Source organism: Castanea sativa, chromosome 11 (assembly GCF_040712315.1).
Source record: "Castanea sativa cultivar Marrone di Chiusa Pesio chromosome 11, ASM4071231v1".
In the NCBI taxonomy this organism is placed as follows: Eukaryota; Viridiplantae; Streptophyta; class Magnoliopsida; order Fagales; family Fagaceae; genus Castanea; species Castanea sativa.
In genome coordinates, this window is record NC_134023.1 from 56872677 (window position 1) to 56887704 (window position 15028).

At 34.1% G+C, this 15028-nt stretch overlaps 1 protein-coding gene across 1 annotated transcript; it reads right to left on the reverse strand.

Annotated features, from left to right (window-relative positions):
* Positions 1-4765: 4765 nt before the first annotated feature.
* LOC142617764 (mediator of RNA polymerase II transcription subunit 15a-like) lies at positions 4766-14806 on the reverse strand. The gene is made up of 9 exons (XM_075790720.1): positions 14726-14806; positions 13319-13927; positions 12359-12429; positions 11182-11256; positions 9674-11029; positions 9334-9561; positions 7905-8099; positions 7722-7810; positions 4766-5201 (listed from the first exon to the last, which is right to left on the reverse strand). Exons 2-9 carry the CDS (start codon positions 13842-13844, stop codon positions 4994-4996), a joined length of 2748 nt encoding a protein of 915 aa, XP_075646835.1. The 5' UTR covers positions 13845-13927; positions 14726-14806; the 3' UTR covers positions 4766-4993.
* Between the last annotated feature and the right edge of the window lie 222 nt (positions 14807-15028).

The following is a 15028-nucleotide window of genomic DNA, read 5'->3' on the forward strand; positions in this document are numbered from 1 at the left end:
TGGTTATATATGGTATAAGATAGTTTATTTTAGAGAGTTTGAAGTTTGAATTTATGTGGAGAGAAGAAGTATAATAAGTGTACTCTCACATCACAATGTACTCTAAAAGCTCGCTGCTTCTTATTCTTCTTTTTATTTTTTTTATTTTTAAAATAGCTTGACATGACATTAACTAACCGAGAAGTTCCTCCCTCTTTAGTTTATTTATTCTACACACACACACACACACGTGTGTGTATATATATATATATAGTTTATTTGACAAATAAATTACATGGACTAAATTCATAGGTGCTAATTTGGATAAAATCAATAAAAAGGCCACATTATTCTAAATTAAAAGTTGGGAGTAAATCTGGATAAAATCAATAACTTTATGAATAGTCTATGGCATAATTTTGTCAAATGACTATACATCTTAGGGGTAAATGTATATATTTTGATTGAATTGTCAACCTTGAGGATGTGTTCTTGATGCCTTGGAAGAAGTGGTTTTGATCTTTTGATTTGTAGGTAGCTCTTGTCTTAATAAAGTTATTACATGTGCCTACAGATTTTGGTCACATTAACAATGTCAGTTTTGTAGGTTGGACTTCTATGTAGAATGTGACCTCTAATAGTATTGATAATGAGACAAATCTTAGACTTTGGTTAAAGACTTTAGTCTTTAAGCATGCCATTAGAGGATTCCTTAATTGATTTCCATTCTCTTTCGTTTAATAGTCAGTCTTTTGGTCATTTATTTTGGTGTCACATTATATGGTGCATAGGAAGTAATAGCAAATATATGAGAGAAAAAATTGAAAGAACACATATTTCAGCTTATACTTAGTATATATATATATATATATATATATATATATATATAGATAGATATATATATTAAAGCTTCATTCTATTTTTTGAGAAAACAAAGCTTCCATACTAGCATCAAAAAAATATACACGACATCATTAACTTTAGAAAATTATGGTTTTAAGAAATATTTGTTGAGCCATTACCAATATCAGATGGCATTAGACGAAGCATTTTATATATATATATATATATATATATATATATATATATATATATATATATATATATATATTTACCATTTCATTTTCAAAATTAGTAATCATGATTCATAAGCATTGGAAGCGATTTCAAAAATATGAAATATCAGACATAGCTTCCTTGTCATTGTCAGTTTTATTTTGTCTAAATTTTCTTTGATAAATTTTTTTTAAGCTCTTAGGAATTTGATCATGAAGTTAATTTCAGCTCTAGTGAGCACAGAGAAATGTAATGAAATAAATTTAATCCATAAGCAAATGATATTTTAGGTTTGAATTTCCTCCCTCAATTATTGCAAGCCAAAAAAGAAAAAGAAAAAAGAAAAATAAAGTTTTTCAATACCGAAATTCCATTTATGATTTACAAGGATTGTTGGTAGCTAGATAAATTACAATATACAAGTATAACTCATACAAATTATTGTTATTTTGCTTAATATATATTTGTAAAATGTTCAAGTGTAATAAATTTAAAACTATATAACTTACAATTTTTAACCTATATCATTAACCTCTATGGGCATGAAATTTCGAAGTTTAAGCTAATAATAATAATAATAATATATGAAAATTTATATAATTATATCCCCATAACTAAATGCTTTTCACAAACATTTTGGAAGAAGAATGAATTATTACATCAATCAATTTTTTTTTTTTTACCAAATTGATAATTAACAGGATGCCAATTTTCTACCCTTAGGTTGGGGATTCGATGTCATGGTTTTGAAGCTAGACACCAATTTTAAAGAAAGCATAGTATTTATTCCAGACAATTTACTTTAATTGCAAAAAGAAAAATTTGCAAGGTAACCCAAAGAACAAAAAAAAAGACAAGTAGATCATATAATGATCTATAACACATACATCACACAAAATCATATGTATCTTTCACCAAATTAAAGCAAATCATTCTAGCAGCATGAACTACTTGATTTTCTTCTCCTTGCAAAGCTAAACAACAACTTTGGTAAGTTTAGGAGGAAGCAAGCGCATGCCTTCCCTTGGTGCATCAGTCAAGATCTCCCATGCCTTGGTGACATGTTGAAGAGCACTAGGCGCTGCGCATGAGGAGTTCACATTAGGATGCAGCAGCTTAGCGAGTTTGCGATACCTGCAAGTGATCTTGTCAATGCTACAAGTAGATGGATCACTGGTGTTCTTGAGGCCAAGCATAGCAAGATCAATTTCTTCAGGATTGTTAAGTCTTCTTTGTAATAGAAGCAAGATGAACCTTGTAGGCTGCCTGGTACTTCTCCACATTGGGAGAGTTTGAAAGATTTTTTGCCAAGTTTGCAAGCTTCAATGCTACTTCTACTTCACCAGCATCAAACTTCTCTTCTGCTGGAACAAGTGTAGTAGTGATCTCTGTCATGGTTGATACTTGAAAGTAAGAGGAAATTGAAGTTGTAAGAATAATCTATGATAGTCAGGGGTGTGAATATTTATTTATAGGCAATGTGAGTTAAGCTCTCCTACAACCGACTTATCAAACAAAGTTCAAACCTTTCTTAATACTTTTTTTTTTCTAGAAGAGCAAACCTTTCTTAATATATACTAATTTTAGTAGGAAAAGCAATATATTCCTCTACCCAAACGGAATAGTAAGTAATATATATTTTTTTATAAATCTTATAAACTGACTTATAGGACTAATAATTATAATATATTTTATAAAAGGAATATATCTTCTTACTCGGCAAGAGCTATATTTACCTTGCTAAAAAAAAGTGTAATAAGGAAAACTAAGGTTTAAACTCCCTACTTATAAATTCTCAAAAAAAAAAAAAAAAAAAACTTTACTTGTTATACAAGTGGTTGGATAAATTAAAATTGAGAATTTTCTAGATAACAATTTAAATGATTTTTTTTTTTCATTTATTTCAAATAAACTTATATTTATTTTATTAGTAGTTATTTTATATTTTCAAATATATATACATTATATATAAACTTTTTTTTGAGATACTTTCAACTTATGGCGTCCGTTTCTGATAATAGTTTTTTATCATCAAACCAAGACACCAATCAATTTTTGGTATAAGCGGGAGTTGAACCCTAAATCTCTTATTCAACCATAAAAAATTTTACCAGTTGAGCTAACTGGAACTCACTACATTATATATAAACTTGGTAAAATTTTAATACACATGTTTACAAGCTAGTTTAAAGAATAACTATTACTAAGGATAACTATTCCAGTCATAAAGAGTAATGCATTGTACTTGTAAGTGCACAATTGCGTCTGGACCTAAAAACACACGTGGGCTCAGGCCCAATGAGCCTTAAACAATGAAATTTGTAGAGTGTGGGCTCGCAATCTAGTTTAGTGGTATTCGAAGTTTGATGAACAGGCTAGAATGTTACAGTATTTGCAAACAATGAACGAATAAGGCAAATGAACCTCCTCGGACGTAAGCCGAGAACAATTTATGTATTATTTCTCCTTTTCTTTCAAAGATTACAATTCTTTGTCTTTGTACAGCTACCTCCCTTTTTTCTTTACTCTCTTTCTTCTTTAAATACTTCTTCTTCTTCCCTCTTTATCCACGTATAACGCAAATTACCCTATTAGCCACCTGTCTCATCCACCACCCTTTGGAAGTCTTCAAATGATAGCAAGAAGGCTGACTTCCACTATTCAGGGGTCATTTCTCCATTAATGCGGCCAGGGAGGTAGGTGCAAGGTCTTTAATGTGGAGGTAGCAGCTTTTTTCTGAGATATTTCTCTCACACCGTTGCGTCTAGAGGGTACCTTAATCCCCCTCTTAACCAACGGTTTTTCCAGTACTCTGCCTTGATCTTTTTGGCGAATCCCAAGATCTTCGCGGGTCTGTCCGAGGAGAGATTCGTTCTCGGACGAATCCTTAGACTCTCGACCTATGAGCCGACCTGCAGCTCTAGAGGCTTTTAGTCTCAAACGAACTAGCGCCCATCAATAAAGTCCAAGGCCCAAATACTTACTTAGGTCCTTTTATTCCCCACAGTACTGTTTGAAACTAAATAGCTAATGAGTTTTCATCAAAAAAAAAAAAAAAAAAAAAAGCTAATGAGTAAGCTACACACACAAAAAATTGACTACTTTTTTTTTCATATCTATTGAGTTGGCAAAGCTTTCATGAGTTCTCATCTTGACTCAATTCTGACATCACTTTTTTACTTATTACTAACAATCTGTTACATCAGTAGATATCAATTTTTTTTTGTCAAATTGTTTGTGTATGTAGACTTTTTCATAGCTAATACACCTTGGAGAAAAAAAAAAGGGGGGGGGGGGGGGGGGTTTGCAGAAGCCTATTGGGGACTACTGGTGTGTTATGCTGATGGTAATTTTTTGCTAATTGGTGACAGGAAACTTTGGCATTTCATTGCACTACAAAGTTCTAAGTCAGTGACAGAACCTTAAAGCATTTCCGTCAGTATACCAGCTTAGTATATAAGATTATACCAGCGTGGTCTGATAGGATGCATTTGTTCAAGTTTCACCTTTTTTTTTTGATAAACAAGTTCAAGTTTCACAATTTTGCTTGATTATTGACTTCAATTCTTGGAGATGCATAGCTCCACCATCAAATAACACTGTAATTTCAAGTTTCAACCCTGAAACTATTCTACAAAAGCCTTCTAGGAGTAACTACAAGTGAGACCAGGTTGGCTTTCTTAAGTTTCAGATCAATATTCCAGAATTGCATAGCTTTGGTCAGCATACCTTCAGTACTTTGCTTTCTATTTTAAGCTTAAAACAAAGCATTCTATACAAGCATACACCAAGATGCTAACTATATTACAAAAACAAAAATAAATCAACATATAAACAAATCTTTACAAGCATCCCAACTGAAACAATTAGCAGACAATACTTAATTTCATCAACTCTGGCTGAACCTGCCTCAGTGCCTATCGAGAGTAACTGTACAAATAGATTATATCCACATGATTCAAGCAGCACTGAGAAACTTCTCCCAAGTTCCGAATTTCGAGCTGAAGTTCCCTCCACCGTTCTGCTGGGCATGCTCAGAGATAACTGCTCTAACACAAAAATCCCATGTCATAGCTATCTCCCCAAGTGACCAGGGTTTTAGCAGGCTTCGGAGGGACACCTTGAGCCTTGACTTCACCTTTACTGAAAGATCCTCATGGTCCTCTCTGTTAAAGCAACCAAGAATAAAAGTGTGAATACTTCAAAGAGTCTTAGTTGATCAGCTCCATCCCAATATATTTCGGTGAGAGCAAGAAAATAAATTACATGTATTTAATGATTAGAAAAAAAAAAAAATTGTCAAGAACAAGTTGGTGGAGAAAATAAACTGTTAATAACTTTGAGTAGGCAGAAGACAACAGATATCCATGACATGTGAATGTCTCTCATTTTCAAATTCTGAGAATAAGCGATAGATTATATGCATTTCAGAAAACACTTTAGGATAATATTAAGATGTTTACACCTTTACCAATTTCTCATTAAGATATTTCAACACTAAATATTTATCACTTTATGGCCAATTCACAAATGAACCATCCCCTATAGACTCTTCAAGGAATTTTTTTTTTTCCACTTAATTAAAACCTTATCCATCTCTGGTTTTAGAAATGGATACTTCATATGATTAGATATAAATATTAGATGAGGTTTGATATCATGTGTATATTCCTATTCACCAATGGAAAAACCTTTTTTAAGATTTCAATACATGTATGAACTATGAAAAAAAAAAAAAAAAAAAAAAAAAAACTCACTCAAAAAATTTATAAAAGTTGGCTACTCTTCTGTTGCTCATTAGCTTGGCCAAAAACCAAATTCGTACTTCAAATATAGAGTTATACAGAGAATTCCAGGGTGTATCTATCTTATTTTACTGAAGATGAGTATTACAAACGTTTTGATTCAATCAATTGACAGGTTCATAAAAAAATTTAGAAAAATCAAGCCCAGCAAATCTGAGCTCAATTTCAGCCATTCAGAAAGTTTTGCATGTGCTTAACAAAATGTAAAGAAAACTGAAAAAAAACTAAAACACACAGGTCAACATAATCAAATCAGTTTCAGATCTAGTCCAATTACATTTCTTTATGATTTCTTCTCCGAACTTCGATTTTCATTCTTTTAATTTCATTGTTAAATAGCATTTAGTTTTAACTTATCACAAACTCATCTAGTTCCTTGGCATTGGCACATATCGCTGTCTGTCTGACTCTTCAGCCTAATGTATACATTCCCCAGCACATATTACTGTTACTCTAGCTTTATCTCTCAATATATACATCTAGTAGCATTAACTAGTAGTTGTCTTCTGCAACAATATTAAAGCTTTCAAGCCACTCTAACCCCATAATGAGGCAAAAGATTTAAATGACATACATATTGGGAGTAGCATTATTATATACAGTCACATTGAAGCATGTGTTTGATATAACAGAACCCTATACCATTACGAATTCAAAAACCACATTCCATGCCATAACCCTTTCACATAATTAAGTGTACTAGTCTGTCCTATCCTCCACTAAAAAAATACACATCTATGTAGATCTCAACCCATATTCCCCTCAATCAATGCATCTGTATCCTCAAAATATCACTATCTTGTGCATTGCTAGAATCCTATATATGTCATGTATCTTAAGGCAAGATTATGCCTCTTAAGCTCTATCTAAAACGACACCTCATCCCCTTATAAGAACAAAATGAAGGACAAAATCATGGATTCGAAACCAATTGATTGTGTGTAATTTACGAACCAACAAATTTTTTTTTTTTATTGGGAAATTCAAGTTCTCACTTTACTGGCTACCTTTGACATAGTTCTACTGCTTTACAGCTCAAACAAGACTTAATCACAACTAAATGCAGTTGGTGGATAGTTCTATTCCTGATGCTTAGGATTATACCAATTTGATATCTGATTACAATCTAACCATCTTTTATCTACTTCATGTCATAAAAGTTCGTAATTTTTGTTAAAAAAGGAAAGTATGAAAATACTTGACAGAAAACAGAAATTGTGAAACTTCAACGTCAGTTCATATTTATTCATCCCAAAGCATTTTTTCCATTCTCTATTGTGGGATACTAAGCATTAAACATACGCTTGCATGCTTAGAGACGGATACAGTTTAAATTCTCATGGACGTAGGATTATAATCATAGATATTGCAAGCAAATTAGTGTGAGAGAAATATGGTGCATTTACTCTGGTTCCATCTTTACATTATTTTTGGGTTTCTTTCTTTCTTTTTTGGGGGCCCAATCCCAGCACCCACTTGGGGAGGGGGTTCCCAAATATATTTTTTATAATAGGAATTACAAAGAGTAAGGCATGGATTGTTATATTCTTAAATTCTTTGCATATAGTTGAGCTAACAAACTTGATAAATGGTGAAAAATAGGTCTCAATTCCACCTAAAAATTAGTGAGACTAAAATAAGAAAGTTCATACTTTAAGAGGGAGAGAGAGAGACTGTATCTTGCAAAATATTTGGAATAAATAAAATTGGGAACTCAGATCCAGGTCAGGCCAGCAGTCACATGGAATGAAAAAAGACTGCTTGAAAGTTGTGATGTCAAGTATTGTGGATTCTGTATAGTTACAACTAGGAGGCACAATGCATATCACTTTTCCAAAATCTGCATATTCAAAATGAAAATAAAGAGACTTGTTCTCTCACCTAGCTTCCACTGGCATTTTATCTAGGAATATTGGAGAAGTATGTGGATAATTTGTAGGAACAAGCAATCTTAAGGGCTCAATTGGTGACTGCATAGCCAGAAAAAACAAAGTCAATACTAGAGACAGAAAAGTAATGCATATAGTTGATGAATAATTTAGACTGGAGTGCTTGAAAACATACCATCTGAGTTGAAAGCTGCTGTGACTTATAGTTTGGACTGAAAGACACAGCACTGAAGGAGCACTTGACAATGGTACCTTCAATACCAGCAGTTGCAGCTGCAGTTGGAATGGTATCCTCATCACTAAGAACTACCACAGTGTCTATCAGTTGCTGGTTTATCCCCTTAATTTCTTCAAACAGAGCATGCTTAGCCTACAAATGGATAACATAAGTTCTTACAGTCACATACAAGGGGTATTCTGATTCAATGGTCAAATTGTTCAAAGATGGAAGCTAATGAGGAAGACTTTCATTCTAGCTCCACACATGGTTGACTAAAGGCTCTAAGTGGTGAGTCAAAATGATTGTGTATTGGTGGCTCCTATAGTTGTGCAAGGAAGACTCCCATCTTTTCCCCACCCACGGTTGAGTAAAGACACTCTATAGGTGAGCACATTAATGGTAATGCGTGGCATACAGATTGTTCAGAAAAAGGCTTCAGTTCATGGTGGGGATTACCTAAGGTGTAACTACAAGTGGCTTGGTAGAGGACTCACATGTGAAGGAGGAATTTTTTTTTTTTTGGAAAATGAAGGAGGAGATTTATTAGAATATTCATGTGTAAGTGGTGTGGTAGTGTAGTTTTTTAAGTGGTAAATTCCCATATTGGATAATCATCATAAGAATGAATGGTTAATATAATATAACTTGGCCAAAACCCATAAGTTTAAGCTTTTGGGTTAAGTGGTATCCAACATGCTATATGAAACCCTCAAAAAGAGGCTCCTCAATGTGTTAATGTTTTAACTCTCACAAACTCAAGATCCCTACAGATGGCTCTTCTGCACTACCAACCACCCACCTTGAACCTTTGACCTTGAGGATTATCACCTAAGTGACTTGACACCAAGGGTGTGCAGGGAAACAGTATATAAACATAATAATTAATGATGATGATGATGCATATCAGCTCAACTGTATTGAGGATTGAAGTTTTATTTTGTTGCTAAAAACTGCATTCATGACATCATGCTGCTAAAAGACAATAATAGAAATGGGGTTATTTGGAACATGATTCCTCATTGCCTAATATGGGGTATTTGGCGGGAGAGGAATGCTCAGATTTTTGAAGGAACTAAAAGTTCAACTCAAGGCCTGAAACTAGCTTTTTTCTGTACTTTGCTTAGGTGGACAACACCTTCGAGTGTTTTCACTTTTTAATTCCTTACCTGCTTTGCTTGCTAGTTGTACTTTCATACATCTTAGTTTTGTTTGTTTTCATGTTTACCTCAGCACACTTGCTCTGTGCTTTGGCTCTTTGTAGTTGATCATTTTCCTCCAATGAAGTTTTGTTATTTAAAAAAAAAAAAAGAAAAAAAAGAAAAAGAAAAAAGAAGACAATAATATCTTCTAGTCTTGATTGAAAACCACCAAAGCAGCTTCTTACCTCAATCCTAGGCCTTTTAGTACTAGATGTTACAGATGACTCCAACTCAGGTTTCTCCATATCAATCCATTGTTCGAAGCTATCATTCATGGGCATAGCATTTGTGCAGCGCTTCATTTTCCTTGTTCCATTAGCTGGTGGTGAACTTGATATCCGGTCCGTCATACACACTACTGCTCCAATGTCACTAACGGAAGCACTTAAGGCTTTAGATGAGATCAAGTTCACCTGAAATTGGAAGATGATGTTAATACTTCTCCATACATATCTATATTCTGTGTGTTTTGAAGAAAATTTAAAACCAAAATATTTGAGGTGGAAATTATCAATTTAAACTAACCAAATTCATTAAGCGCTGAATAGGCTGCTCAGCAACACTTGGCTCAGCAGAATTGATTTTAGACATTTTATAATTTATGCCATCCAGATTATTGGACTTCTCAAGCAATGGTGAGGCTGACATCTCAGGAGTGCATACGACAAGTGATGTGCCTGGTTCAATTGAACCAGGTCTGTGTCCAAGTTGATTTTCAATTTTCCCAGCATTCCCTGGAATAAAGGATTGATTCAAGGAAGAAGAAGGTATGACACTGGCAGAGGTAGAATTTGCAACTCGGAAAGGAGTTTCAACACCTGTAAGAGGTGTTGTCAAATTTTGCACATCAATATGAGGAGATTTCTGAGCTAGTTGGGGACAGGAGACTTTGGGCGAAGAAGTAGGAAATGAAGCTCCAGAATTTGAATGCTGAGAAATATACATTGAACTTTGACCACCTGATGGATGTTGCAAAAGAAGTCCTGATTTATCACTAATCCCTTGTTTAGCTCTTGAGTCCTTTACTGCAATTTCCTGATGCTGTGGTTTCTCAACACCTGTCCCTAATCTTTCTTTCAAGTGATTTATGCCATTCAACTGACTCTGCTGTTTCTCATGAGCCAGCAGCTTTATAACTTGCTTTTGCTGCAGCTGCAATATTTGTTGATTCTGTTGTACCAATTGCTTCTGCATTTTGTGCTTTTGATACTCTTGCTTAGGCATTTGAGTTGGTTCCCACTTTTGTTTCAGATGCACGTTCTTAGGTGTATTAGAACTTGATTCAAGAGGAATCACATTTGACTTTGGTCCATTCATTTGCCTTCTCGACAAAAAGCTGTTCACATTTACTTGTGGGAGAGTGCTCGCAGGACTCTGCAAAGATCCCTTGGCAACCTGCTGCATTGATTTCACTGAATCTTCTTCTTGTGAAATTATCAAGAGCCCTTGTGAATTCATCATGTTTTGCTGCAAAGTTGCAGGATCTGACAAAGAAGACTTTGAATCCTGTGGCAAGCCTGTTAAGTTGTTCTGCTGCATTGCTGTAAGAGAACTCTGTGGCTTAGTAGATTGTAGTTGGGGTGTCTTTCGATCTTCATGTCGATGTACTTGAAGTGTCTGAGATTGCTGCTGTGCCAAATGCTGCACAGAATACAGGTTAGGATGACTTTTTCCCTGCTGCATTGAAGAAACAGACTTCTCTCTAAGTGAGTGAAGGAGACAAAGTATCCTCTTCTCAGCTTTATCGATCTGCCTCTCATAAGCAGATGTGATCTTGTTTTTGGGCACATTTAGGTAGCATATAATTTGATCCAACATGGACAATGTAGTCTTAATTTTCTCTGTTTGGCCTGTCTTTGGCTGTTGAGGAACAGAAGCGTGCTGGAGAAATGTAAGAATAACAAACACAACACAAAATAAAATAAGGAATCATTATAGTGTGAAAATTTTAGATTTATGAAAAAACATGGAAAAGCTAATGTTGGTTAAAATGGAAAGAAAATTTACAAAAATGGTTCTAAGTGATAGCATACCTGCTGGAGTCTTTTAGTTAACAATTGCTGCCAACCATTAAGTTGTTTCAAAAACCTGCTCCTTAACTGTTCAACCTGCAGACTAAAATTGTTAGAGCTATAATGATTCAAGGCTTCTGCTTATTGATCATGTCATGATCTGACCAGAATATGTATACTTGTAACCATCAAGATATAATGATTGTATCAACATACTGATACCAGCTTCTTTACTGTTGAATTCTGGCATACAATGGAAAATACTGTAATATTAATAATATCAACACACAGAACAAGAGGAGAGAGGAGGAACAAGCATATTTGGGATATAATCCTCAACCATAACAGTCATGAAAGAGAAGGAAACATGCATGCTGTAGCAATCATGGGTTTTGCAAGGAAAGAATTTGAAAGTTACAATTCTATTGTGACTCGCAAGGCAGAACAACTTATATTTTGTAGGTGTCTACATCTCCACACGTATGATTACTTAGTTATGGTAATGATTTTGGAATCCATATTAAGTTTTCATAACTACATTGAGAATTGTCCACTAAATATAAAAATCTTGGTAGTTTTCAAGAGGTTCTCATTATTGTCGTCCAATACACACATAGAATTTTAAACTTTCTCAATATTTCCAGAATTTAATTGATACAGGTCAGAGCAGTCTTTTACTTCCAAAATGTCATCATACCCCTGGTGGGTGCATTGGCTTCGCATGCACTCATTTCATGAGTTTGCACTAACATTAATGAATTTGGATCATACTTTTTGCTTCTAAAAAAAACAAAGCGAATAGTTATCTTCTGTCATGGTGATGAATCCATAGTTTCTTTTTCACATGTTGTTCAATAATGCCACATTAAGAACCTCTTCTTATTCATAGGAAAGAATTGTTCCATAAATGAAGTATATTCATTGTTTATCTAATAACATCTCCAACCTATAATCCTGAGTTCCAATTGACATTTGGATATCCATGATAGATTTTCTCTAGTTTCATAGCATGAGTACTAATATATGAGAACTTCTATGGTCTTGGAACATAGTATAAACCAATTAACCAAAGTTTTGGCGAAAATTTGTGACCATATGAATTTTACTTGTACTTAACTCATGTTACGGCACACAGATGCTTCTGAAATAAGGTTCAAGATGTAAGAAATCTGCACACTGGGAAAAAAAATTATATTACCCTCTGATAAGCATCCTCTTGCAAATCGCTAATATTTGCAAACCTTTTCCCAGATGTCGAATATATTGCTCCTATAATGAAATATAGAGAAAATTTTATTCATCTGTCTACTTAAAAGTAAATCTGATAAAATGAAAGGTTATAACAAAAAAAAAAAAAAAAATCACTGATGTATGTATAAAATCAACTGCTCTGAAAAAAAATTCCATTTAGAGGTTAAAAAAAGAATCCAAAAGAGAGCATTTTCTATTTGTACAAAATCTCAATAAGAAACTATCTTACATTAAAATCTAGCTTCTATGAAAATTTTAGCAATATTTGTTTCAACAAAAGCTAATTTTTTTTTGTTTTCATTTCGACCATATGAAGATTACAAGGTATGCGCTAACACCTCCTAGAACCTGGCAAGCAAAACCATGAAGATTCAGTAGTTTATTAGACAAGCAGTTTAGAATTTTATAATTATAATTATCTGCGATGACCATGATGACTGAGAAACATGAGACTAGTAATCAATAGCTAAGCTACAATTATATAGAGTATAAAAAACTATTTTGAATTGTTTAAAATGAACTGAAATCCAAACAATGCCGCAAATGTGGGAGGAAAACGGCTTGCTTCAGCCAATGAAGTTACACAAGGGAGGCACTTAGGCTTTTATGTAAGGATAGGGAAGGAATTGCTTCCTAAATCTATGATTAATCAACTATCATCACTACATAATATAAGTAGATCCAACAGTTCAACAATTCAGTGCAAATGTAATTCGGGAACTGTTATGTATTTAGTCTAACGAACTGTCATAACAAGAGAACGAAAAAAGAACATAAGGATACATAAGAATATGCAGGAATGTATGACAACATAAAATAGTTGATGAAATGTCTGAATGGAAATTTTTTTTTTTTTAATATTGAAGTTGAACAGTTATTTCCTGCCCAATTACGTGCTTTAGCATACCCGATGTCTGAAAATTTCCCATCACAACTTGTGATGGATTTGGAGGTTGTTGCATCTGTTTTTGCTGTGATTGAGATATCAGTTGCCTCTGTGGAAGCTTTGGTTCAGATTGTTGCCCTTGAGTTGGCACTAAAGCTGAAGCTGTCTGCTGTGTTTGCCTCTCCATTGCATCCATAGTTTGCAGCATACTAGAGTTACCACATTGTCTCGCATGTAGCTGCTGGCACGGCTTTAGTGAAGGGAAATTACTTTGTTGAGACAACTGCTGCTGATGTGTGTTTGACTGATTGCTTTGCTGATTCTGTGCTACACTAGTAGCAGCCAGATTTGTGTTCTTTAACTGGTGTTGCTGATGTGATGCCAATGATGGCTGTGATTTATTAACAGGAGCCTGTTGTGTTTGTTGTGGTTGATTCAAAACCAGATTAGGATGATTCAAAACCAGATGTGGATGCTGTGAAAACACTTGACATGAAGACTTCTGGCTCTGTGGATGGTCAGAACTTACAGACGATTTTGTTTGCATGATATATAGCTTGGAATACTGCAGTTAATTGGTGTGTATGAGGATTTTCCTTGGCGGTGAATTTGGAAACTTGAAGGTACAATCTGAGATTTTAAATTGTAATTACTTTCGTTAAGAATCTTGCAAAAACTTATCTTTGAATTTTTTTTGCATGCACCCAGTGGATCTTGAACCCACAATGTCCACCGGAGTGTGTGAATATACAATAAACCTAACTAATTACATAAATGGGAATTACTATTGAAACGAGAGAGAATCAATGAAACCTATAATTTAATGAGTATCATATAGATCAAACAATGAAACCTATATTTTAATGAGTATCACGTAAATCAAACAACGATCTAGCGAAATACAACTTCAATTGAACTCCAAGACTTTCACATCTTAAAATATAAGATGAATCGTTGTCACCAACAAGGTCTAACTCAACTAGGGCAGATTCAAGACCCATTACATGCATGTATAACTTACCAATTAAAAATAAAAACTATGATTCTCTCTCGCCGATGGGCTCTAACTCAAATGGGTGGGTTCAAAATTTATTGGGTGCGTGAATAACTTACCAATTTTAAAAAAAAACTATGATTCTCTCACGCCGATGAGCTCTAAATCAAATGGGTATGTTCAAAATTCATTAGATACATATGTAACTTACCAATTTAAAAGTTAAATACAAAAAAAAAAAAAAAAAAAAAAAAAAACTATATATGAATCTCTCCCCAAGTGTATAGCAGTAGCATCCAGCAGGTAATCATACACACGATTAACAAAAGAATTCACTAATTTTTCCTACCAAATTCAAAACCAAGCACATAATAAAGAAATAAAGAAGAAAAGAAAAGAAACACACATAAACACAGAGATAGATGTACAGTTACCTGAATCAGTGTGAGAATGTTAAATAATGGAGTGCTAGCTTTGGCTATGGAGTTGTTGCTTGCGGCAGAAGGCAACTGTTATATTGTGATGAGAGTTCTACAGAGAGATGAACATATGCATATATATAGCCGCTAGTGTGGAAAGACACCTGTTTGGTAACAGGTTTAAATATGGAAGGTGGGTCCTACTGTGTTGGCATTGCCTTTTTCAGTCCCAATGTCTGAGCTGTGCATGAAACTTCAACGGTTCGCGTATATTTCAATCCACATGTTTGGCGGCGTTGGAGAAAAATTAATATAGAA